This window comes from Metarhizium album (assembly GCF_000804445.1).
Source record: "Metarhizium album ARSEF 1941 chromosome Unknown scaffold_29, whole genome shotgun sequence".
NCBI classification, from domain to species: domain Eukaryota; kingdom Fungi; phylum Ascomycota; class Sordariomycetes; order Hypocreales; family Clavicipitaceae; genus Metarhizium; species Metarhizium album.
In genome coordinates, this window is record NW_024467603.1 from 81 (window position 1) to 21,289 (window position 21,209).

At 53.4% G+C, this 21,209-nt stretch overlaps 6 protein-coding genes across 6 annotated transcripts; 3 read left to right on the plus strand and 3 right to left on the minus strand.

The window, feature by feature from the left end:
* Window positions 1–518: 518 nt before the first annotated feature.
* MAM_07232 (dihydrofolate synthetase Fol3) lies at window positions 519–2,564 on the minus strand (the record flags this gene model as incomplete). Its single annotated transcript, XM_040826030.1, has 1 exon — window positions 519–2,564. One exon carries the CDS (start codon window positions 2,562–2,564, stop codon window positions 519–521), a length of 2,046 nt encoding a protein of 681 aa, XP_040675879.1.
* A 780-nt stretch (window positions 2,565–3,344) lies between these two features.
* On the plus strand, window positions 3,345–5,176 carry MAM_07233 (uncharacterized protein; the record flags this gene model as incomplete). Its single annotated transcript, XM_040826031.1, has 2 exons — window positions 3,345–3,355; window positions 3,670–5,176. 2 exons carry the CDS (start codon window positions 3,345–3,347, stop codon window positions 5,174–5,176), a joined length of 1,518 nt encoding a protein of 505 aa, XP_040675880.1.
* Window positions 5,177–6,958: 1,782 nt separating this feature from the next.
* Window positions 6,959–7,512, plus strand: MAM_07234 (F-box domain protein; the record flags this gene model as incomplete). The annotated part of the gene is made up of 2 exons (XM_040826032.1): window positions 6,959–7,066; window positions 7,138–7,512. 2 exons carry the CDS (start codon window positions 6,959–6,961, stop codon window positions 7,510–7,512), a joined length of 483 nt encoding a protein of 160 aa, XP_040675881.1.
* A 591-nt stretch (window positions 7,513–8,103) lies between these two features.
* MAM_07235 (uncharacterized protein) lies at window positions 8,104–9,437 on the minus strand (the record flags this gene model as incomplete). Its single annotated transcript, XM_040826033.1, has 3 exons — window positions 8,104–8,928; window positions 9,124–9,342; window positions 9,405–9,437. The coding sequence occupies 3 exons, from the start codon at window positions 9,435–9,437 to the stop codon at window positions 8,104–8,106; spliced, it is 1,077 nt and encodes a 358-aa protein (XP_040675882.1).
* Window positions 9,438–12,589: 3,152 nt separating this feature from the next.
* Window positions 12,590–17,608, plus strand: MAM_07236 (septation; the record flags this gene model as incomplete). The annotated part of the gene is made up of 10 exons (XM_040826034.1): window positions 12,590–12,748; window positions 12,910–13,044; window positions 13,111–13,140; window positions 13,199–13,263; window positions 13,323–13,764; window positions 13,956–14,163; window positions 14,262–14,758; window positions 14,819–15,310; window positions 15,374–15,517; window positions 15,572–17,608. 10 exons carry the CDS (start codon window positions 12,590–12,592, stop codon window positions 17,606–17,608), a joined length of 4,209 nt encoding a protein of 1,402 aa, XP_040675883.1.
* Window positions 17,609–18,884: 1,276 nt separating this feature from the next.
* MAM_07237 (uncharacterized protein) lies at window positions 18,885–20,630 on the minus strand (the record flags this gene model as incomplete). Its single annotated transcript, XM_040826035.1, has 1 exon — window positions 18,885–20,630. One exon carries the CDS (start codon window positions 20,628–20,630, stop codon window positions 18,885–18,887), a length of 1,746 nt encoding a protein of 581 aa, XP_040675884.1.
* Between the last annotated feature and the right edge of the window lie 579 nt (window positions 20,631–21,209).

The following is a 21,209-nucleotide window of genomic DNA, read 5'->3' on the forward strand; positions in this document are numbered from 1 at the left end:
TGCATATTTCCGCCCACCGTGCATGTGCCTTGTGTGCCGCGAAGCACGTCTTGTGTCATTGATCTGGAGCTGTTCGTAAAGGTTGGTGCTGTCATTGCTTGACCCGGCCCAGCCGCTTGTGGTATGAACGAAAATGTTCTTTGTTGAGAGTACGCGTGTACTCTTGCTCAAGCGTAACGGAACTTGTATTGACGGCGCGGAATTTGGCCCTTCTTTCTTGTTCCCAACTGCCGTTGCTACAAATATATGCCCTCCATCCATCCTCTTTCAACATAGACGTAGTTATCGCGTGTCGGACACCCTAGACTCGCTCGCTCACACTTGTCCTGTCGTAGCGTCTTGTCAATGGCCATGAATGAGATTTTCCCGTCCGTTAAATGCACCGTCCGTCTTACCCAGACGCTACGTACACGCCATGATTCTGCCTCGCCCTGTCACCTGGGGTATTACTATCGTACATATCTCCGAATATCCGTCGTCTCTGGTCCCAGGGCGAAAAAAAAAAGGTGGACTTCTACCTACTGCGTTTTGCTTCTGTCCGTCGTATGTGCAAAGTCCTGATTCTCTCCTATTTCTCGTGCTTCTTCCTCGCACTGCCCCAGTGAGAGACTGCGTTGCACGCCACCCTCCTCTGACTGCCGCCGAGATCGACTGCCTTTCCTCGTCCACCCCTTAAACACCTGCCGCTTCGATAACTGAGGTTTCTCGACAGGTGCTGTAGTCTCCCCGGCTAGGATTGCGGCGACCCTGCTTCTCCGCCTGTCAGGCCGTCTGAAAATATCCTCGTGGCTCAGGTACCTTTTCTCCGGGTCAACGACGTGTCCTCGCACTTTGAACATGGCGCTGTTGTACGCACGCAGATGCTCGCGGTGGCGCTTTTCAAGATTGTCCAACATGTTGGGAAGCTCCTCGCTGCCAGGTGCCTTCCCTTCCATATCCTTCCTCGCGCTGCGAATCGCACCACCGTATCCGTCGGCTTGGATTTTATGATGCGCGGCAGCTTGCTGTTGTTTTCGAATGCTCTCTGGAATTGGGGGAGACACGGGATCGCCGCCGTTGCGAACATCTCGAAAGACGGAGCTGTTCATGGGGGAGAGATACCAATGTCTTCTGGCTTGCTTGAACTCCCTAGCCTCGTCAGATGTCAGTGGTCTTTCTTTAGACAACTGGATGTAACGCCAGAGCTGCGACCGACCTGGCCGCCTCGTCTTGACCTTTCTACTTGGTTCTACGCCTTCCATTTTGTAGAAGTCCCGGATCATGTAGAGACTTCCTGTTACGACGACTGGTCCTTCGCCCGCTTTGCGACACGCCCATTGTACTCCGCTGCCGACGCTGGGCTCACCGTCGTAGATGCGAGACTCGTCCTGAATTACCTGTGTGGCCACACTGCGGCCAAGTTCGGCTGGTGCTGGAGGAGGGTCATTGGGGCCTTGGGCGTACTCCACGAATGCCAGATTGTCGTGCGGTTGGATCAAGGTCTCAATGATTCTTGAGAAGGGCTTCGATTTGCTGGATGACAGCCCAATGACCCATGTTACTGGCTTGCTGGTATGTCGGAGAGAGCCATCTACGTATTTGGCCAATGCCTCCACTCCCAGCATGTTGTGAGCTCCGTCAACCAGTACTGGACTTTGCCGCGTATCATCCGTCAGCCCCCTTACGTAGACCTGCTCCATTCGTCCAGGCAGATGCGGTTTCAGCGACAGCAGTTTGTTGACGTCGATATGAAGGTGAGGAAAGAGATTTCGGAAGGCGAGAGCCGCACAAAGTATATTCTGCTGCTCGTAGTCTTGTAGTTGAAATCTGTCGTTGTCGAGGCAGTCCAGGAAAGGCAATGCCTTGGATGACAAGCTGAGTTGTGTTCCCACAGATTGCGCATGGTCTCGGAGGACATCCATTACGGAAGAAGGGTTGGTGTGGTCGACAATGCATGGTACTCCGGGACGCATGATTCCCGCCTTGACCTTGGCAATCTCCTCAATGGTGTTGCCCAGGTACTCCTGGTGGTCGAGATCAATCTTGGATATAATGGTGACGGCCTTCTCCTTCATGGCATTCGTGGCGTCTGTTGCTCCGCCCATACCGACCTCGACGATGCCGTACTGCACGTTCATCTTGTTGAAGACGCGAAATGCCGCGGCAGTTTCGAGCTCAAATGGCGTCAGGTCACCTGGGTCGTCTCCAGCGGCAAACGTCCACCCAGAAGCAACGCGTTTGTACGCTTCCTCCACATGCTGAAGCTCCATTTCGTACATGCGCTTGTTTATGTACAAGCCGTTGATTGTAATGCCGTTGTGACGCTCTGGCAGCGCCGGAGAGATGTACGTGCCGTGGCTAATGCCGGACAGCTTGAACATGCCGGCTAGCAGGGCACATATTGATCCTTTGCCGTTGGTGCCACCGACATGGACGCCGACCCATTTTTGCTCGTCTGGAACAACGCGACTGATGCGTTCCAGTCCGAGCTTAATATTTCGACGGCCCATTTCCGATTGCTTTTGGGCGGGCATGACGGCTCTGATGCGAGCTAGGGCTCTTTGGATGTCCCTGGCTGCCGGCATCGTGCTGAGGAGCTGTCGAGTGGAAGCAGCAAGCCCCAGGGTTGAACAGATTGAGCGGGGAGCTTCAAACAAAAAATCGTTTTACGTTGCGAGATGCGACCAGCCACAGGAGTATGAATTGTCCGCTTTAGGCACCGAGTACGTGGCACAGTCTCCACCACCAGCCACACTCAGTGACTTGCGGGGATCATGCAGGACCCACCTGCAAGGCCGTGCCAATTAGTATGATGACACAGACACTAACAGTAGTCATGGTGTTTCCAGAGTGTATATGTTAGTAACTATGTCCATGATGCATGTATTGAAAAATGGTTGTTCAATGGGAAGTCGCAAGCGCCGACGCACTTGCAACGGCGCCGCCGGTAAAATAAAGGTACGGAGTACCCCGTGAGGCGACCAGCGGCTTCAGAGTCCAATTTTCCACATCCCCTGTCCTTCCACCTTCCCTTGAGCGTTTCCCAACTTGAGCAACTATCCCTCAGCATCTTCATCAAACCTTTTCCCCGTCTTTTGCCATCACGCGAACGCGCCTTGCGATCCTGTGTGTGTTCCCTGTTCCTTTATTTTGGCCTGCTGATATTTCTGATTTCTCCCATTTTGACGACGCCTCACATTCGCTGCCGCACTCGGTTCACGGTGGCAGCACCCTCGATCGCGAAATCAATCTGCCCATCCTCACGCTTACGCCTAGTCAGGCCATTCTCGCAGGGGCATCGCGAATGCCAAGAAGCTCCTCCAGCCGCACCAGTAGGAACACGTTGAAGCTTACCACGCGGTATCATGGGTCTCCCGTAAGTATTTCCTCCAACAAGATGCTATGGTCAAGTGGTGTCCGGTCGTGACCTGGGCGCTCGTACATTCGCCATCACTGCCATTCCACCTCATGTATCATGTATTCATCGCGTCCCTGTCCTTCCCTTGCTTCGCGCTGTTTCAGGCGAATGTCTTCCACGCGCGTACAGCAATGTAAAGCATTGTGCCCAACACGTGTCAGATGAACCGTCGACCGCGGAACTGCATTGTTCTTTGCTCTAGTTCTCGTTGTTCTCACGGTCCCGGTTTCTCGTATCATTCAGAGCCGAAACTGATGCCTAAACCTGCACAGCCTGTTTGTGGAACCAGTCAAATTAGACTTGGCCAACAAGACTTCCATCAAGACCGGAGCTACCTCGCCTCCGCGCTCCGACTCGCGACGCCTGAGCCGATCGGAGATCCGCGATCGTCGCAACGGCATAAGACGCGCGGGCGTTCGAATCTATAGCTCGGCGCAACGAACTGTGTCGCGAAGCGCGCGTGAGCGATTTCTGCCATGGGTTGAAGCGTCATCGCTGTCCAGAGCCCAAGATCCAACCGAGGCGGCTGGGGCAGATCGTCGATCAGGAATGTTTCGCGGAGTGCTTCGGGAGATGAGTGGGAGTGATGAACGTCGCAGGGAGCGGCTCGAAGAGCGCATGAGTTCGCTATTCAATCCCACTTCAGGATCAGCACCTCCAGAACACGAAAATATGTCTGAAGGGGTTGATCTTGGCTGGTGGTCAGCCATTGACGGTCATCGTTTGACGCATGTGAGGCGATCAAGAGCGGTAGGTTGTTTTCCCGAAAACGTTCCTATCTTGGCAAGTGTGAATCAGTCGTTGAGCCGTCCGCAGCAAGCTCCTCACTCCCAGATGAACCGGGTCGCCGACGGACCTCGATTTCTTCCGCCCCGCAGATCGCATCCTCGCCAAAATCAGGAGTCGACAACTGCTCGGTCCGGAGATTTGTCGCCGCTTGACCCTCATACGGTTCGAAGCCTAAATGCCCGCCAGATGATGCCTATGCGAGGCGGTGCCCTGGGTATGGACGGCCTTGGTGACCGAGAGAGAAGCTTAAGCCCCGAAGGTTGGGACACACTGTTGTCCACGCTCACACCGGATCCACAACCACCGAGTGCAGGGTCATCTTTTGCATCCTTGGCAGCTTCCCAAACTGCTGGACCGTCATCAGGCACACCTACCTCAGCCCCGGATACTACAGGCGAAACACTTTTGGACGCTCCCTGCGAATCTGGATGCGAAAACTCAGACTTGGAAATCGATGATCCGGATTACGAGCATCCTGATTTCGCAGGCATTCGGCGATCCCGACAGGACATGAGGGATTTGGAATTGACGCGGGCAAACCGAGTTGCTCTCAATACCGGAGACCACAGGATGGAAATCGCGGGACATTTGACACCTGGCAGCCGCATCACCAGACAAATCAACACAGCAAACGGGCCCCTGACTATTTACGAGCGACAGGGGCAAGCAATCGAACCGACTCGCCCGCCTCGACCAACCAATAACATTTCACAAAGCGCCTGGTTCGGTCAGTTCTCGGTCGAGGCCCCTGGTCAAGAAGACGTCAGTCCTGAGGGGCCTGGACAGAACCCAGAAGACGCAAATCTCCCCACACTGGCGAATCCAATGGCCTCAGAAGACGACTGGGCCGGCATGCAACGCATTGTTCGAAGTCTTGCCCGAAGAGAAGACATCCCCGACGAGTGGTGGGCCGATGCTGGTCTCAGCCGCACTCTCGGACAGGAAGAATCTATTACGACGAGTAGCGGTACTCTGCGACAGAACATTTGAAGCGTTTTATCTGTTTTTTGTTACAGGCGTCATGCATCGGCTACAGTCTGATAATGACAGCCGACACAAAAAGTCTTTGTATGCAAAACAAGGAAGCGGTGGTGGATACATTAACGCTGCGGAAGTCTTGAACGAGGTTATGATTGTATTATATACGGTGCTGTTAGCGCATGCGAATGGTGAAGAGATAGAAATTGGTGCATTGGATGGTTGAATGGTTGGCCGAAGGCTGTACGGAGTAATGGGATTGAATATACGGGCAGACTTGCCATGGAGCTTGATGACAGGGCTGTACGGAGTAATGGGATTGAATATACGGGCAGACTTGCCATGGAGCTTGATGACAGGGCTGTACGGAGTAATGGGATTGAATATACGGGCAGACTTGCCATGGAGCTTGATGACAGGGCTGTACGGAGTAATGGGATTGAATATACGGGCAGACTTGCCATGGAGCTTGATGACAGGGCTGTACGGAGTAATGGGATTGAATATACGGGCAGACTTGCCATGGAGCTTGATGACAGGGCTGTACGGAGTAATGGGATTGAATATACGGGCAGACTTGCCATGGAGCTTGATGACAGGGCTGTACGGAGTAATGGGATTGAATATACGGGCAGACTTGCCATGGAGCTTGATGACAGGGCTGTACGGAGTAATGGGATTGAATATACGGGCAGACTTGCCATGGAGCTTGATGACAGGGCTGTACGGAGTAATGGGATTGAATATACGGGCAGACTTGCCATGGAGCTTGATGACAGTCTTTTCGAGGCGACTTGTGTATGTCCCACAACACGGGTATGTCACGGAGTAGCCGGGGTTCCTTGTGTTATAAAAGGAGGGGTTAAATTGCGGAGCTTTGATTTGTGTCAGGATTCATGGTGATGCCATTGGCCTCGTGTCAAGGGACGTTACACAGAACAACAGTGAATGAGCACCAGTTGGGGTCCTGGTTCCACGACGAGAGGGCCGAACCAGGGAACGGTGGCTAACTTTCAGTTGGTAACAACTTGGTTGCTTGACGTGGTGCATGCACTAGGTGTGGACTTTGTGGTTATAACTTATCACCAACACGGACGAGGAATAGGGGCTCGGGTGTCGATGTCCAGCAGCGTTGCTTGTATCAGCCTTGGCGTGAATGCCCAGACCTCGCTCTGACATTGTCTTTTGATGAAATCAATTGTGGGCCAACAGCGTGTTCCTGGTATGGCGTGCGGAGTAGTTACCAAGTACACGCAGCGTAATCAACCAGGCTCAAGAAGTCAAGACAGTACCCCGTACCTATGCAACGACCATCTGTGTAACCCTCCTCCCCGCCTTGGGTTCAGTCACAGCCCCTTGGCGGTTTTGATGCCCATCGCGCTGGCATGGTTCATCAAAGTTTTGTGCCTTGAGGAACGCCTTGCTTTCCACTGAAAGGAACAAAGTAAAAGCCGAAGAGGGATGGCTCTTGATGAGGACTGCTCTTGGATAGTCGCCGTCACGAGATGGGACAACCCTGAGAGTCGTATAGAAATAAATATTTAAGAGAAAGACTAGAAAGAAAGAAGAAAGAAAAGAAGAAAAACTCTATATTTTCCTGCTGTGGCCAGTCAGCTGGTCCTGGCGCTTAGTAATGGCGGAGCAAGGTCCAGCACTGATACTTCCTTCCCTACTGTCGGCCCAGAGTCGGACCAAGAGTCAAGACGGCAGGCGTATTTCCCCTCGCGTCTTTCCTAACCTCAAACTGGCATCTCGCTCCTCCTTCATCCGCATGGTCCTTCGTTGCCGCCAACTATGGAGCGAGTGCTCTCCCTCACAGAGCTTTCGGAGAACATGTTCCTCCATCTCGCCATGACGACACTGCTCGTCTCCGTGCAGCGAGTTAGCAAGGTCTGGAACAATGTCATAGCCAACTCGCCCGTGTTGCAACAAAAGCTGTTCTTTCGAACCACTACTGCTGAACTGCTGAACAGCTACCTGCCTTCCGTGCACAGCGCGTGAATGAGGCCGAAAGCCCCTGCTCCAACTGGTCCGGGCCCGCGTCCGAGCTCACCAAGTTGGTCCTCGACCATCTTCTCGTCAAGAAGTTCGGCAACTGCTTCTTTGACTTTGGTCGAGGGTTTGAGTACGGGAAGTCGTGTGAGTACGGGAAGTCGTGTGACAGCTTCTACGCAATGCCATGGACTCCAAATCCTCGCAAAGTGATTTGTTCATTGATTCCCGGCTGGACTTCACTGTATTTCTATGTGGATCACCCCAAAGAGCTGGAGCTCGCTTCACAACTAGGGGAGCTAGCTGGAGACGAATGCTGGTATCGCAACCAGCGCCCCCAGGCATCGGCTACTTAGGCGCGGATCATAGTCCTCCTCACTTGAGTGCCGCCCACAACATCTACGGAAAAGCTTTCATCCCAGCTGTGGCGTCGGCAGGAGTCCAAATGGGCCAGCTTTACGACTTGGCTCAACTTCACGTCCGGACCACTCACGTCACCTACTTCCGAGTTACTTGGGAACTCCCGCAGCCCTTCAGGACGCCTCCATGGCCAGACACCGTTACTTGTGTTGGTCAATTTTTCATATTCATGCCGTTTAACAATTCCGAAAAACTTTGAAACGTTTGATTCGGCCTTCCGTTGCGACGACGTGGAGACTTTTGTATAGAATAATATGCAAGTCACTGACTAAACCAGGAAACCGCTAGAGTTGTGCAAATTGCAGAGCATTTCTTGGGGACTTGCTTCCGTTGTATCCCAACTTTTAAGCCACTTCAAATGACCAAAACCAAATGGGACCGGCCCGTGGCTGACTGACGGCTGGTGTGAGTCGGCGGAGCGGCCATTTCAAGGTGAAGCGCTGCCAGATACGGGAGTGTTTGGTCGAGAATTGACCTGCAAGGCGTCTGAGTAATGGACCAAAGAGCAGTCAGTTGTGCATGTAGCTTCAGTTGTGACTTGCCTTGGCCACGAAGTTGCCATCTTTGAGGAGTTTCTCCTTCTTTTTCACGTCGATGGCTGCTTTTTCTGCCCACGTGGACGGCGGGGACTGGGACGCGTCCGTCCCCATTACTTCAATGATCCCTTGACATGTGCGTTCCAGTCTGCTGAGCCCGAGGACAATGAATTCGCCAAGAAACCCAACATCTGCGTGTTCCTGGTCACACTTCACGTCACCCCAGTCGTAGCAGATGGCTTGCTGGATAAAACCCAACGTGACGGCAACCCGGTATATTGCACGTTGCGCATCACCAACGCCCGGCGGGCGTCGAGACTCGACCGTTCCACAGCTGGAACACAGATGCTTGAAGTTCCACGACAGGAATTTGTCGTTGAGGACTTTGGTGGAAATCATGACGAGCATCCTGATTTTCTCAAACTCCCGGAAAAGAGGTTCCCAAGTGTCTTGCGGTACGTCGTTGTACAGCTCCCCAGTGCTTGGATCGCACTTGCCCGGGCTGAAGTTGGACGCCGCCCACTCGTTTTCTTTCCGGGAGCCGGGAACAATGTCGGTGATGGCGTGGTCCATGTACGCTATGGCCTTGAGGATGCCGTGCATCTGCTTTGGTGTGCACGGGGTCTTGCCTGCGGAGGGGGAGACGTGGACGTGCATGGAGCAGCCTGTTGTCAGTTTGATCTCCCCGATTCTGCTGAGCGTGTCGAACACGGTGCTGATCTCGGCTCGCCAGTCGACGTTGGATCCTATGCGTCGGGACACGATCTCGAGCCGCCCTGTCAGTGTGCTCTTGTTAGCGATGGCCCGAGGCGCCGTCTAGATTGTATGTGAGGGCGTCACGGCATGCAGCCGAGCAAACGTGTTTGTCTGGAGGGCACGAAATGCCCCTCGGGTGGTGTGTAAAACGCAGTATATTCCAAGACTGTAGTGCAATGCACTACGCGCTATGAAGCGGGTAGGCTGGCATATATTGCTGCAACATCCTGGCACGCGCCAGGATGCAGTGTTCACCGTGGCAAAACTTGCTGCGCTATCATACAGGATCCTTGCGTGTGCTGCAGTAGCAGCGTGACGTGCTCTTTGTATACAAAAGTCCTTTCTCTCGTCCAGCGTGGGCTCGTCCATGATGGACCAGGCCTGATAGTCCTGTGATATTACGCCGGCGACAATCCCGGCGGCCGTCACTTCCTTTGCAATAGCCGAACGAACAGCCTCTCGACTGCGGGTGGCCTGGGACGAATCAGGCTGTGGTCAAGCCCGGCAGTCCACTGGCCGCTCATGTGCTTCCGCACAAGCGCCTCGTTGGGCTTAAAGAGAAGCTCCATCTCGATGCCAAAAGCTAGCATTGGGTCCGTCGTAATGCGTATGAGATCAAAAAGGAGAAAGAAGGAGGGAGAAGGGGCTAGAAGCGCTGGCGAGTCTGGGTCGAGTGAAGCAAACCGCCAAAGAATGTACCATCCTCAGCCCGTATTTATATTCATGTCTGCCGTCTTGCACAGGAAGCTGCCGGCTTGTCGAGCAGGAGGTCACAGAGCATGCTCAGAGTATACGATGTTGGTCGAGGCAGCAGATTCTGCCCAACAGACCACCTCGGCGGCATGACTCTCCCTCATCGTGAAGCCCGACGATTGGGTGCTCACGATGGCGGAACGGCAAGATGTGCGTGGAGTGCCAGACTTGATCTGTGTATGGGCTGCTACGCCATTCGTTCAGATGCTGTTGCGCTCATGAATGTCATGAAAAGGCTTGGTGACTGCTGAAACACCTTCGCTCCTGGACGGCCGTGCAGTTACACGTAACTTTGGGGATTACCTTGTGATGGCGGCAGAAGCGCATCAGGCGCCCCACGCGCTGCGATACCCAACCTCGAGCGGGTCCGTTGGCTCGGCCAAGCTATTCTGCTCTTCGCACATGGCGATAGTTACACGGAAGTTCAGGGTCGCACGACTGCTCGGCGGCAGCCGGAGCCCTCCATGCAGCAGAGTTCATTCACATGACGAGGCTGCCAAGGCTAGGAGCGACGGTGTGTGACTTGATGTGCGGCGTGTTTGAAGCTTGTCTCGGAGCAACGTTGAGTAACTAGCCTGCCTGTTCTTTTTCCAAGGGCCGAGTTGGCGAGTTCGTGCTCTCCATAGGGTGTGCTGAGCGCTTGAGGTCACGATGTGTCTCGTGCGAAGACAAGCTGGCCCAGAATTATTCTTCCCGCAGTTGGCCAGATCAGGAGCAAAATGTCGACTGGACTTGGACGTGAGGCCCTGTTTTCGAAGCGTTTCTTTTTCTATTTTCTTTTTCTTCTTTTTTGGAAAAAAAAAAGGAGGGAAAAAGGGCCCTTTGAATGATTGTGTTGGTCATGGTGTAATGTGTTATCTGCAATGCTGAAACAGTGCGCAAATTTCATCGATGTCATTTTCATCGATGTCATGACTGTTTGTTCGTCAGAGGACGGTGTCCGAGATGGATGGTGGTGTGGCAATTCACATACTCCGTACCCAGATATTGTTACATGGACGTTGGTGACACAAGGGCTCGGTCACAAGACCTAGGGCAGAGGGCTGCTACATAAGTAGAAGCCTCTGGCCGCAAAGGAGAAACCAAGGACATTTGTACCAAAGTGTATTATATGCGAATGGAGCCAAAGTGCTCCAAGCCGTCAGACGAGCTCTTTTCATAGATATCGAGTGCTCAGCCTGGCTGGAGGTCCGCGAGACGAACTCGGCCAGACAAGCTTTGGTGTCCTTTATTTCCCACAATCCTACCGTCTTGCTGTTTTGAACGTGTAATGATGGATAATCGGCTAGCGGAGTGCGGAGGCGTAAATGCAGATATTGATCCGTCCGATACGCCTGCGGACTCTAGAGTCGTGACTCTCTGACTGGCTGTGGGTGCGATCCTCTCCTCTCCCGAAGTGCGAGTCCAGGTGGCCAAAAGTAATCTGTGGGAAATCTCTCAGTCTCCAAAACAACTGGAACACGCTTTGGACCCCGGAAGCGTCTTCTGAAATCAAACTGGCGAAATGGCCGGTTCTGGGGGCAACATGACATGACAAAGGAAGCAAGCGCAGCTTGGGTCAGAAAGTCATTGGCATCGGTGTCGGCGTCCTGTATAACTCGAGACAGCGGTCAGCACGTGGTATTAGACTGCAGATTGCCCTTCGAAGCGGTCAATCCCAATAGTGAGGGGTGGGGGGTCGTTGATGTGATGGCTGCAAGGTACCGACTAATCATGATGGGATGCCGGGATTTTGGTACGTGTCTTGCATGAACGGCCACACGGCTGGTGATCCCCTTGGCCGTTGTTAAGCATGGGCGGCGGTTGCATGACAACGGTTCGGATGTGGCCATGGCTGAAGGCTTGATGGTACGTCCTGAGTACGGAGCATCGTGGGTTGCAAGGACTCAGGAGGAGGCGAGCGGAAGCATGCCCGTTGCCAAGACGGGCTTGGACGCCACTCAAGATGGCGCGCGCGCAGCACCGCCCCAACAGAGCACTGGACTGGACATCTGGAGAGATGGGGTCCCTAGAAGGGGTCCCGGGTGAGGGACCAGTGACCATCCAGGTGCAGCCACTGATAATCAGCCAATGGCACCAGAGACCAGTTAGTTGACCACTTTGGGACTCGAGGGCGCCAGCCGCCAGGCACCACCCGCCAGGCACCACCCGCCGCACGCTTCAATGTTGATCACTTCAATCTTGTCGCCGGGCCCCGTTCCGATTTCCTGCATGATGCGCTTGCTGCATTCCATCGGCTCATCAAGCACCTGTTAAAGTGCGAACAAGTCTGGCAGCTTGTTGAGTTGCATTTCAGGCCAAAACCAGCTGCCCGTGCCACCGCGCCCTTGACCATTGACTCTTGACTCTTGAGGCTCGAGACTTGAGGCTGGAGGCTTGAGGCTTGACCCCTCCTCCAAAAAGCCATTTCCGCGCTCGACAGTTTCACCAACTTTAGGGCCCTTCAAACAACAACAACAGTCCCAAACACCCTCCCTTCTCGCCGGTCACCCCTCAGTCTCCCGTCCTGAGCCGCGGCCTTCGACCACCTCTTGACCGTCTTGATCGCCTCGTCCTACTAGCAAATCGCCACCAAGACCAATCTTTGACCAATTCTCGCCCAAAAAAAACCCCGCCGTGTACTCAATCCGTGTTGCCTCCCATTATCCCGTAACGGCTGTTCCCTTTCTCTCTCCGCTCCGAGCCGACGCTCGCAACACACATCCGATCTCTGCCGGTCCACGACCAGAGTAAAAGGGAGCTAGATGATCGAGTTTTCCTCCCCGGCACTGCTACAAATGTCAACCAGACCCTTTTGCTCAATCGTTTAGCATGCGACAACCGCCTCTCGCCGAACCACGTCCGTCCGAATATCCCGACCTCGCCTCTGTCCAACCTTGCCACGACAGACATTGTGCCAGACACGATAGACATATATTGACGCCGGCGGCACACTCACTGGGGCGGTGAGACACCACCACTCAGAGATATGCCGCCCGAGCGGCAGTACCACGCCAACAATGGCCGTCATGCTACTCACGCTGCCATCGTGGCCCCCAGGGAACGATCCGCCATGCCTGGCACCCCCTCCCGAAAGGAACGGCAGCGAGAGAGCTCAGCGGTACAGGATCCCGGACTGAAAGATTATGTGCGTCGAACCGTTGAAGGCATTGCCTGTCTTCAGTCCAAATTTGCCCTCCCCTCCATGTCATCTCTGCCAAAGAAGTAGATGGCCAAGTCTGGCCCGAATAGAGGGCATCATGTCGAGCAGCCTCTCCAATTCAACCCCCGTTGCTGACTATATCCCAGAGGTTAGGTGAATGTATTGGTAAAGGGGCATTCGGGTCCGTTTACAAGGCCTTCAACTGGAGTACTGGCGAAGCTGTTGCCGTCAAGCAGATTAAGCTGGTCGATTTGCCAAAGAGCGAGTTGCGGATGATTGAGGTGCGTTCAGCCTTCTGTGCGTCACGTTAGCTACGAGATAGAGATGCTCACTTAAAGGGATATCAGAGCGAAATCGACTTGCTCAAGAATCTTCTGGTAGGCTTATTCTACATCAAACCTCTCCGTGGCTAAAAATCTCTTAACATATGGGTAGCACGACAATATTGTAAAATATATTGGCTTCGTAAAATCAACGGATTGCCTCAACATCATCCTGGAGTGGGTTCTTTTTGACGTGTCAATGACGACGACAATCCCTGGAGCTTACAATTTTCTAGGTACTGCGAAAATGGTTCATTGCATTCGATACTGAAAGCCTATGGCAAATTTCCTGAAAACCTTGTTGGCGTCTACATGACCCAGGTTCTTCTAGGTCTACAGTACCTTCATGACCAGGGCGTCATTCACCGAGATATCAAAGGCGCCAATATTCTTACCACCAAGGATGGCACGGTCAAATTGGCAGATTTTGGCGTTTCTACTAGCACACTTGCAGGCGGCCAGGATAAAGAGGCTCAAGTTGTTGGTACTCCCTACTGGATGGCGCCAGAGATCATTCAACTGTCTGGTGCCAGTTCCGCCTCTGACATATGGAGTGTTGGATGTACCGTGATCGAGCTGTTGCAGGGGAAACCGCCATATCACAACCTGGCAGCCATGCCAGCGCTTTTCGCAATTGTCAACGATGACCATCCTCCCCTGCCCGAGGGCATATCACCTGTACGTATTCCGCTGGCCCCCACCCGTCCCCGGCCTTTTTTTAAAAAAAAAAAAAAAAAAAAACCCAGGCTGCAAGAGATTTTCTCATGCAATGTTTCCAAAAAGACCCAAACTTGCGTGTGTCGGCTCGGAAGTTGTTGAGGCATGCATGGATTGTTGGCTGCCGTCGAGCTGAAGCACCGGTATCCAAGGCACCCGACAACTTCAACCAAGCAGTCGAAGAAGTGAAGCAGTGGAACAAAGCTCTGAACTCCTCCGAGCCTGCACTTCGATCGTCTACTGGGTCCGATACCACTGGGACGTCGTCCCGATTCGTCGGCGGGACCCCTGGTAAAGGTCCAATGGGGGTTGGTAAACCCAGACTTGGTGTTGAAGCGTTCAAAACGGCAGAGCAGTCAGGTATGTTGGTCCTTTCAAAAACCCCTGACCGGCGCAATATTTATTATACGTCATGTCAAACCTTTGAGTGTCCAGCGCCTGAACTAACCCTCTCGCAGATAACGATAATTGGGACGACGATTTCGTCACCGCCATCTCACCAAGCGCACTGCATCTGCCTCACCTGAAACCCCAGGACAACTTTGGAGGTCTACTATCAAGCGACAAGCTCAAGGCCTTTGCATCTACTAATGACCTGAGAATAGATACCGACAACTACGACGATGACTTTGAGGGCGAGCTGCTTACTATCAAAGGTCCTGTTCAGCAACGGGACGAAACTCAGGACCGGACTCTTCGGCCAATCCAGAAGACGTCAGTTCCTAGTACAAATGCCAAGTCCCACCAACGCAAAAAATCTTTGGGTAGAGCAACTGCACAGGCCCCCGTTCGCTCTGTTTCCAAATCGCCGTCAAAAGGCCATTTTGGGAGCAAGTTTGAGCTACCTCCTCGCCTAGACGTGGTATACCGAGAGCAGAGTGTAGAAGATTTCTCCGACTTGTTCGTGGATAATGATGAAGCCTTCAGTCACAGAGTCAACAGAGCAGTCAGAAGGGTGGGCTCAACCTTTTTTTTAATAAGTTACCTGGCCGTTTGACTAATGCTCCTGACCTAGGGATCTCGCGCGACCGATGCACCCCAACTCTTTCATCCGTCAGACTTGACAAGTCTTCCCCGTTCTATGCAGGCTCCCGACGGCAGCGTCAGGAAGAGGCCACCTTCACGGCCCTCCGTACTCCCCGATCGACCCATGCGCCGCACTCGCTCATCCATAGAGATTCAAAAATTCGCCGAGGACGATGACGAAGACTTCTCTGATGTTTTTGGCGCCAGTGACTCTGTAGCTGAGAAGGAAGAAAGTGAGCGCAGCTCTGAAGATGGTGGTCTGATGCTGTTATCAAAGATTTCAAGCAACTCCTGGCTTGGAGATGATGAAGAAGAATATGATCCATTTGCTTCCATGGACCCTGGTTGGGATGAGATGGACCTAGAAGCAAACATTGCGAGAGACAGGCACGCTCGTTTAGCAGAAAAGGTTGAAGACCTTGTTAGTTCGCTAAAGACGACTGAGGCCGGCGATACGCTATCTGAAGTGTCTGAAGACTTGGTACGCCGATTATACATCGAGTTTATTCCACTGTTTGGCGCTCGCTAACGAATTATTTACTAGCTGGGCTTACTGTGGGAAAACAAGGAGGTGAAGAATTTAATTATCAGCGCGCACGGCTTGCTACCGATCCTAGAGATTCTCGAGCCGTGCACCGTCAAGGCCAGGCAGTATATGATACTGCAGTTGCTCAAAGTCGTCAATGCGGTATGTTGATGTTGACGGGTTCTCGTCCACAGTGCGGTTCTAACTCTGATGTAGATCATTCTCGACGATGTAGAAATTCAGGAAAACCTTTGCTTCGTGGGTGGCATACCCATCATTACGAAATTTGCAGCTCGCCAATATTCAGACGAAATTAGACTTGAGGCGGCTGCTTTTGTGCGGCAAATGTACCAAACCAGTACTTTAACCCTTCAAATGTTTGTGTCCGCCGGTGGTTTGAATGTTCTAGTCGAGTTTCTGGACGAGGACTATGACGGCGCCAGAGACTTGGTGCTCATTGGAGTAAACGGCATCTGGAATGTGTTCGAACTACAGGGCCCGACCCCGAAGAACGACTTTTGCAGGATTTTCTCCAGAAGCAAAATTCTGTACCCCCTGGCATTGGTGCTACACCGAGTCCTGGATGAGGAAGATGAAGATGAGTTGGGCGAGCTCATAGAGGGGCGAATCGTCAACATATTCTACCTCTTCAGCCAGGCAGAAAATTATGTCAAAGAGGTGGTGGCTGATCGACAGGTTCTCAAGAGCGTCCTCAAGGACCTACGACGCATGATGCCAATCCACCAAGTCACGATGCTCAAGTTCATCAAGAACTTGTCAATGCTCTCGACAACCATTGAAACCCTTCACTCGGCAGACGCTATAGAATTCCTCATCGACCTGCTTAGCTACAGCATGAAGAAGGGCCAAAAGCATTTCCGTGAAATATCTAACCAAGTACTCAATACGTTGTTCAATCTCTGCCGGCTCAGCAAGGAACGCCAAGAAGACGCAGCTGTCGGAGGCATCATTCCCTTGCTGCTGCGAATCATGCAGACCGACCGCCCGCCCAAGGAGTTTGCTCTGCCCATCCTGTGTGACATGGCACATTCTGGGTCCAAGGGACGGCGCTATTTGTGGCAGAACAAGGGCCTTGACTTTTACGTGTCCCTATTGACCGACCAGTACTGGCAGGTCACCGCCTTGGATGCAATCTTGGTATGGTTCCAGGAGGAGACGGCCAACGTGGAAAATCATCTCATTGACGGCAACTTTACGCGAGCAATCGTCAGCTGCTTCAGCACGAACAAACTCAACGCCTTTGACTCGAACCTGCTTGAACCGCTTCACAAGCTGCTGCGCCTCAGTCCGTCAACAGCGGCATCACTAGCAAAGCCGGAGATGTTTGCCGGCATTGCCCAACGACTGGGCCACAAGAAACCCGTCGTACGACTGAACTTGCTGAGACTGGTTCGCATCATCATGGACGCTTGTGAGCCTGGCCTGGGCAGCGGCGACGGATCTCGCACTCTCAACAGCAGACAAGTTCGGTCGCTCATGGACTCGATCCAGACACTGGCCGAGACTGATTCCGCCGTCCTCGTCCGCAACCTGGCGGCAGAACTCGTCAAGTCTCACATCGACGGCAGCTCGGGCATGCTCCTCTTGCGCCACGACAGTGGCCCGTCGTCAGCGTCGCCGCAAGTCAGTTCCGCGTTGTCATCGAGAAGAGTCACGCGCCGCAACACGAGCTACACCCCTCCCAGCCTCCAGCCGTCCATATCCACGCCGCAGACGCCCACCCATCGCAGCAGAACCAGTCTCGCAAGCAACGCAGGCGCATTCGTCGAGGTGGCCGCCAGTCCCCGCCGCACGGCAGCCGCCTCGGTTCTCGAACGCGACGCCATCTACCACCGCCCCCGCAGCCGCGACAGCACAACCGGCTTGGTACCAACCGGCATTCCCCGCCGCGTCAGCGGCGACTCGACGTCGTCCATGAGCAGCTCCACGACCACCGGGTCTACCGGACCGTCCAAGAGCCGCCTCCCGCACACCTCATCCCTCGCCGGCCGGCCTTCGGGTGCTTCGTTCTCCATTCTGAGAGGTGATCTCGCGCCGCCCATGGTCGTCCGCAGCGACAGCAGCGCCAGCAACAAGGAGAACAGCGCATCTGGCAACGGCCATTCAGCAGCAAGCGTATCACGTCCAAACTCGTCGCGCGACGGAACAGCCGTGACTGCGCCGGTAGGGGGGCCAAAGCGACGGCAGAGAGCACCAAGCGAATTGAAGTGGTCTTATAGAGATGCAAAGTGATGTGACGGGAACAGGTCAGCAACAAGTCATGTGTATATGAGCAATGACAGCGATTCGCAGTCCGAGGATCGGGCGCGCACGTGTATACATGTTTATATTCCTTTTTTTGCCAGAGTGCAACTCCGGCTGGGAAGGGGGCTGCGGGCAGCAAACGGTGCATAGATGGGATTTTGCTTGTTTTCGGGAAGGGCATGCATCAGCGGGGCTGTACAGTGTTGTCAGGAAGCAAAAAGTCTTGTTTTTTTTTTTTTCCATCTCAACCTCCAAGGACATGTGCGGCGTGAAGAGGGCCGCCGCGTACATTGATTGCCTACTACCGCTTTCAAGGGGAGACACACAGCATGGAGACGACGCACTATATGAGGGGGGGCGCGTCCATCACATGCAAGAGAATAAACAAACACGTGGCCATCAATCTACATCATGGCGCTAGGCTTATCAAGCAGCTTGACAAACATCCTCATATCTGCCTAATCTGCCCGCCGTCCCTTGGGCTCCTGGCCGTGCCTTTCGCTATCCAGCAGCCGTTCCTCCGCAGACGCACTCGTGGCTTCCCGAGCCCTCAATGCAGAACCGAATCGGGCAAGCATCGATGAACAATGAAGAATACGCAATGAATGTTACAGTAGGTTCTTGTTTATGCTAAATCTAACAACGATGGCAGGCTGCGAGTCCCAGTCTCCATTGCCAGGAGCATGTGTCATCAACAGAATCCTCCAATTCTGAATCTGTTCTGTTCAAGAGACAGCGGACCTCGATTTGTGTCGCACCGACAAGTCCCGAGTTCCCAGCTTCCCAGATTAACTAATTTCTTTCTTTTCTTAGCATCCAGGGTGTGATCAATTTTCGTCTCCCATTCTTGCAAGACAATCGAATGATACTGTGGGGCATGCCCCTGATAAGTCGTTACGGTAGAGACGCCTTGAACGAATGATGATGAAATGAATTAAAAAATAAGTCGAAGTTTCTCTGTGACGGTCCGTCGAAATTGTAGGCGTCATTGCGGCCGCTCTGACGATGCAGATGAGCAGGCTTTATCGCTAGGCCGTCCATGAAGGCGAAAACAAGACCGCGAAAACGTTAAAACGTCATTCGACCGAGTCAAATATGCAAGGAGTATTAAAACAAATCCGCAAATCCGAGAGCAATCGTGATCAGAGTTCCGGGCGCGTAGCATCGTGAGGAGTGATTAACAAAATGGAGCGAAGAAGTAAAAAACATGCATGTGAATGTGCAGTATACCAATTTTTACTTGGGCCCTATCACAGGGAAGGGCTTAGGCAGCAGGAGTAGCTTTACGCTTCTCGGCGCTGGTCAAGACCAATCTGTGGGTTTTGCGTTGAGCGTCAGCCGTCTCCTGCATCTTGGTAGCACGCAAGGCGCCATTCTTGAACACGGTGGCAAAAGAGGTGCTTTCAGCCTCGCCCGATGATGTCGGGCTGCTGTTGCCGGCGCCGTCGGCACCTCCCCGGGCCTTTTGGCGAGAGCTAGGTCGGTCCGAGCCAATAGCTCCCCAACTGCCGCTAGCGGAGGTTCGAGAGCTGGTGCATTCCTCCTCGCCAGCTAGACTACCTGAGCCGCTTCGTCCGGAATCTGAATCATTATCCGTAATGGGTGAGCAGAAATCTTCAGCAGTCTCAGAAACGGGGCTCATGCTGCCAACAGAGCTGTCTGCACCCTTGCGACGCTCCAGGCCGGCACGAACGAGATTATGCACTGCAGATCGACGCGTGCGAGCAGCAAAGTTCCTGCTGCCCTCGTGCTTGGTAGTGGGCTTTGACATGAGGTCATCCAATGATGGGGGGCCCCGTGGCTGTCGCGTTGGATGCTCACCAGCGCGAGCCTGACCAGGCCCGTAGCCTCCAGTCACAGGCGTCATATGGCAAGAGGCCGTGTTGGGTCCCGCAGACTTGGGAGCGTCGCCCGAGGGGCTCACCGCAGCCAAGGTGCTGTTGACAGGTGCGAGGGATGAGGCCTTGTTATGACCACGGCGAAATGCGTTGGCAGACGGAGGGGGCAGTGGTGTCACGTCCGAGGGCGAGTCGTGCTGCTTGGGGGGAGAGCCGGCGCGCAACGTCAACTGATGATTATCGGGAGGAGGGGAGACCTGAACTCGTGGGGTTCCTGGCGCAGGTTGTTGATATTGCTGCTGTTGGAAATGCTGCTGAAGCCGTTGCTGGACCGATTGAAGAGAGAATGTGGGCGACATGGGTTGCTCGACATATGGGGAGCCAACTTGGGCTGCTGTAGTAACAATAGCATTATCAACGTAGTATTGGCCAGTGACAGGACTGTAGTAGACCTGCTGACCCTGGCTGAGGGCGGCTTGCACCCCCAGCTGTTGCTGCAGGTTGTGGAGCTGCTGTTGTTGTTCGTAAAGGGCTAGTTGCTGATGCGTGAGGTGCGAACGCTGTGCACTGTTGAGGTTGAGCTGCTGAAACTGCTGAGCGGCGGCTTGAACATTTCTAAGTTGCTGCTGGAGCCTCTGCTGCTGCTGAGCAAGGTACAAGTTGGTAGCGACGAGCTGAGAGTAGAGATTGGGATCCATGTGTTCCTGGGCTTGTTCGTCCATGGGAAGCTCGGGCGGCGCAAGAACCTGATCGACCGTGTATTGCTGGTTCCCCATCATGTTTTGATAAATACCCTGCATGTTACCATACTGGGGAAATGCCGTCTTAGGAGCGGTATTATAGACACTGTCTTGACCATACTCATGCAGATTGGTAGCCATACTGCGTCTAGCATATTGCTGAGGCGTAACATTTGAAGCGGGCGATGTAGGAAACGTAGAGGCCGTCGCGGATTTTGGAGCTGTTCGTAGACCGGCAAGTAGATGGGAGCGGCTTGTGCGAGGCGTAGTAGCACCATCCTTGCTACCGTTGCCCTGCTTAACGGTGTCAAAGGTCAGAGGCTTGATATTTTGGCTGCCTCGGCGAGAGGCTAGCCCGCCGGCGGATATCGGTAACCCGTTGGCCGAGTTGAAAGAGTTTGAAGTCATCTGAGCGAGACCACCTGCGTCCATTGCTCAGAAATATAGAAGAATCGAAGTCGCGGACAAAAATACCGAAAACCAGCGGCCGAAAGAGCCGTTAAACTATGTCGATGATGAACAAGGCGAGATGAGAATGGTTTAAAAAAAAAAAAAAACAAGAATGCGAAGCGGGGTGCCGCTTGACGTGTATGATACCTCGGGGTGCTTATTGCCAAGATCGTCCTCCCACCGGGTCAGGAGATTCACAATCGTCGTGGGGGCGCAAAAACGACCAAGGTGATGAGGCAAACGGTAAAAAAAAGTGAAGAATCCAAGAAAGAGGGTTCAATATGAACGTGAAGACAAAACAGACAATAGTTGCTTGCTTGGATTATCTTCACTGCCCAAAGAGTGAAAATATGTAAAAGAGACTAACAGATAGCGAGGCCCAGAGATCGGTGTCGAAGGCAAGAAAAAAAATCAGGAATAACGACGAACAGAAGGAACGAGACGCGGAGACGAGTTCAGTTTTTGCGCTTGTTCCTGCTTAATATTATTTTTGACAGTACGTGTTCCCACTGTGCCGCTAATTGAGCCGAAGAAAGGACAGCGTGTGAACTAGAAGACAGA